The sequence below is a fragment of the Pygoscelis adeliae genome, unplaced genomic scaffold (genome assembly GCF_000699105.1).
Source record: "Pygoscelis adeliae isolate BGI_AS28 unplaced genomic scaffold, ASM69910v1 Scaffold216, whole genome shotgun sequence".
Taxonomy (NCBI): domain Eukaryota; kingdom Metazoa; phylum Chordata; class Aves; order Sphenisciformes; family Spheniscidae; genus Pygoscelis; species Pygoscelis adeliae.
In genome coordinates, this window is record NW_008825073.1 from 4531422 (window position 1) to 4534874 (window position 3453).

The 3453-nt window shown below is 57.9% G+C and overlaps 1 protein-coding gene across 1 annotated transcript; it reads right to left on the reverse strand.

Moving 5' to 3' along the window:
• Positions 1-37: 37 nt before the first annotated feature.
• On the reverse strand, positions 38-2301 carry FAM155B (family with sequence similarity 155, member B). Its single transcript, XM_009326677.1, has 3 exons — positions 2239-2301; positions 1251-1422; positions 38-657 (listed from the first exon to the last, which is right to left on the reverse strand). Exons 1-3 carry the CDS (start codon positions 2299-2301, stop codon positions 248-250), a joined length of 645 nt encoding a protein of 214 aa, XP_009324952.1. The 3' UTR covers positions 38-247.
• Between the last annotated feature and the right edge of the window lie 1152 nt (positions 2302-3453).

The window sequence follows — 3453 nt, forward strand, 5'->3', positions numbered from 1 at the left end:
GGGCACGCCGCGCTGCCCGGCTGCTACTGACCGAACCCTTCTCAAAGCCGAGTCCCGCAGCCCTGTGCGCATTAGAGACTCTTCATCACGGGGATGCCCCGCGGCGAGCAGCTCTTGGGGGTATGTGCGGGGGTGTGTGTGTGTGCGTCACCCCCAATCCCGTGCCTCCCATTGGAGGAATAGCATGTGCCCCCCTTAGTGGAAAAAGATCTGGCGTTCTTCTTGGAGGTCGGCTTTCTCCTCCGCATCACTCGTCCCGTGCCACGCTCTCCTCCAGGGCGGGCAGGGCCTCCAGGCTGAGCCCTCCGCCGGCTGCCCCGCTGCCGCCGTGCACGCTCGAGAAGGACACCATGGTGTGGAGAAGCATCAGGACCAGCACGCACAGTCTGATCCGGCTGCTGCCGAGGCGAGACCCTGCGGAGACTGGCAGCAAGGATGGGGAGTGGGGCTGGTGATACTGGTGGTGGTGGTGGTAGAGGTGGTAGTGGTTCTGCCGCTGGTGATGGAGGTGGGGGTCGTGGCGGTGGAAATGGAGTGACTCTGACGCTGTGGATTTGGGGGATGTGTTGTCGTTGCTGTCTGGGGGGTGGTCGCAGGAGTCCCATTGCACCTCGCAGCACTTGGCCTCCTCGTCAGGCAGCTGGTTCTCCAGCAGCCCTGCGGCAAGGAAGCGGAGGAAGAGGAGGGGGTCAGCGGGAGACCGTGGACGGGGTTGCAGAGGGACCGAGCCCCGGTGCCTGCCAGCCACACGCCGCGGGACAGGCAGAGCCTGAGAACCGGGACACCCAGAGACCCCCTGGGACCTGCCCCCAGTGGGGCTGCGAGCCTGCGCGGACCAGCGTGCAGGCAGAGACCGCAGCCCTGGGACACGTTCAGGACACCCCAAATGCTGCTTGTAGCGGTTAAATGTCCCGGCCCTGCTTTAATCCCGTTACCTTCAGCCCCTTACATGCCTGCTTTAGCTTTCAGTTGGAGGTAGGGCTTTAATTTCCTGCACTAAGCTGTGGGCTGTGTTGCCGTGTCTCCATTAACCACGTACACCTCACCCCCAGACGGCCACGTTTCAGCAGTCAGGCAGTGCTTCACGTGTTTCCACGCTGTACCTCCTCCCCCTCCGCCCCAAAAAACCTTCAAAATCTGGCCCATGGCTTGCAAAGTGCGACGGGGCTCATCAGCACCCAGCCCTGCCCCGTCCCCCCATGCCCCCTGGGGTGGGCAGGAGCCTGGCTCCGCTCCCCGGACCTCCTTACCCGTACAGATGAAGCCAGGCAAACCTCCATAGATCAGCTCGTCATTGTCCGGTAACACAAACGGGCACCTGGTCTGCACCTCCAGGCAGTATTGCTTGCATGGGATCCGGTGTCGGCACTGGTGTTGGGTCACGTTGAAATACTCGGAGCACAGCCAGGCCTTGTAGACAGCCTAGGGGAAGCCACCGAGAGGGACATGTCACCTCCCCAAATGCCGGGGTAGCCGAAGCATTGCAGAGACACAGGGTGAAAGGGGAAGGGAGACCGAGAGCTTGGTCCACCATGTGAAAAATTCAAGCACCACTTATCGCCCGTCCCAGAGCATCTTCCTCCTCCCCGAGACACCCCGCTCCTCCCCTGGGGCAGGGTAGGGATTTACGCCTCCTCTAAAGCACTTTGGTCCCCATCAGCTCTGAACATGGGACATGGGACAGCAAAACAGACTGTGGGCTGATCTTTATCGGAAATTTCCAAAGGTCTCTGCCTGCTGGAAAAGCTGCTGGCCAGAAGCAGGAGGGCACCACTGGGATCCAGCGCACGCAGCCGCTGCAGCCTCAGGCTCGTCCCTCTCTGCCACCAAGTAACACCTTCCTCGCCTTCCCCACCCACCTACCTGGTTCTGGGGGAGTTTCCCAATTCATAGAAATCTGGCCCTTTTCGCTGTGCTGTTTCTTTTGGCTCAAATGGGCAGACCTTGGGGGGAACACGTTCATTTTACAGACATATTTTGACACTCAAATGTACCAAACAGCGGTACAGATGCCCCTGTGTGCTCCGCTCGCCTTTCCACTGGTTAGAGCTGTGCTTGGCAACATTTCCAGAAGCAAAAGCAACCTGGGGGTTCACCTGCGACTGCAGATCCAAGGCTGTGCCACAACCCCTGCCTCTCCAGCCCGTCCGGTCCCCGGTCCCCCTCCCTTGGGTCCACTGCCACTGCCGCAGCCACTCGTGAGCAGGGGAGAGAAAGCGGCTTTCATCTGCCGCTGACCGAGATGACCTTCCTCAGCAAAAACCAGCTCTTCCCTTCCACCCTCCGTGTGTTCGTGCCCATCGCAGCCGGCCTGGCACAGCCCAGATGGCTTCGGTTAAGACCGTATGCCCCGCACCCCCTTTTATCTCCCGAGCATCAGGCACAGGTGGAAATTGTCTTCGCTCGCTATAAAAGGGAGGGAGATCTCTTGTTTCTCAGCCTGCAAGAAACCCATGACGCCGCTGGGAAGAGCAGGACCCTCCGTGGCACTTCCAGCTCATCTGTGAATGTATCTAGGCACTAGCGACAGAGTTAAGGTCATGTTAATGACCACATCCAACTTCCTTTGAAACCAGCTAGAAAGGACTCCCTGCGATTCAAAGGGAATGAATTGCCCTCCTCGGCGTGCCTGCAGAAAACCCTGTGCTCCTCCTTCCAGCTGCATTTTTATTTTCTGGAGGCTTTAAAAACATCACTTCTTTGTTTCCCCATGTTTCCATAGATCCTTATCATCGTTTGTTTGGACCATGGTAGTGTCTCAGGGTTAAAGCTGGTTGGGAAATTCTTGGCAAGTTATTTTAGCTTCTTTTTTTTTTCCTGGAAAATGCCAAATCATGAAAACCAGAATTTTCATGGAAGCGTGTTAGCTTTGGTGAAACTTTCATCACAAGAAGTTTAACCAGGACCAGGACACAATATATGGAGCAAGCCTTTCAGAGCAGTCAGCAGCCCTGTGGTCAGGGCTTTCAGCTGGGATGTGGGAAATTCAGTCCTGCTTTTTCTCCCTGGCCCATTGGATGTTAATTACTCAGACAAAGTGGAAGGGCTCCAGAGAAGGGACTGACTCTGCAATCAGCCTGTGAGGACACAACCAGGAAGCAGAGCTTCGAGGTCCGGATCTGCATCTGCCTGGGCTGATTCCCCCGGGGCCGAGGAGGAGGAGGGGAAACGGGCAGGACGAGCACAGCCCCTGCTCCAGAGATGCTCCAGCTGCAACGCGTGTCCTCCCCACCGGCCCCCGCTCCCTCGGGGACACTGTCGGGAGCAAGAGGACGGTGGGACAGTGAGGAGGACGCAGAAGGACCCCTCAGCGGGGTGGCACATGACGCTCCACAAGCGTGATGAGCTTTTCTCCTTCGGGAAAGCATCTATCATTGCTCTCCACGGGACCTCAACAGGACGTAAAGGAGGGTTAGACATCTCAGTGGACAGTGACATGTTATGATAGATGGG

Bases quoted from the DNA above. Each gene is read 5' to 3' on its own strand.
- FAM155B (XM_009326677.1), bottom strand. From the start codon at position 2,301: ATGGGCACGAACACACGGAGGGTGGAAGGGAAGAGCTGGTTTTTGCTG. The intron at 1,423-2,238 runs GTCAGCGGCAGA...GGCTTCCCCTAG, and splicing joins TGCTGAGGAAGGTCATCTCG to GCTGTCTACAAGGCCTGGCT. The intron at 658-1,250 runs GTAAGGAGGTCC...TCCTTGCCGCAG, and splicing joins GCCTGGCTTCATCTGTACGG to GGCTGCTGGAGAACCAGCTG.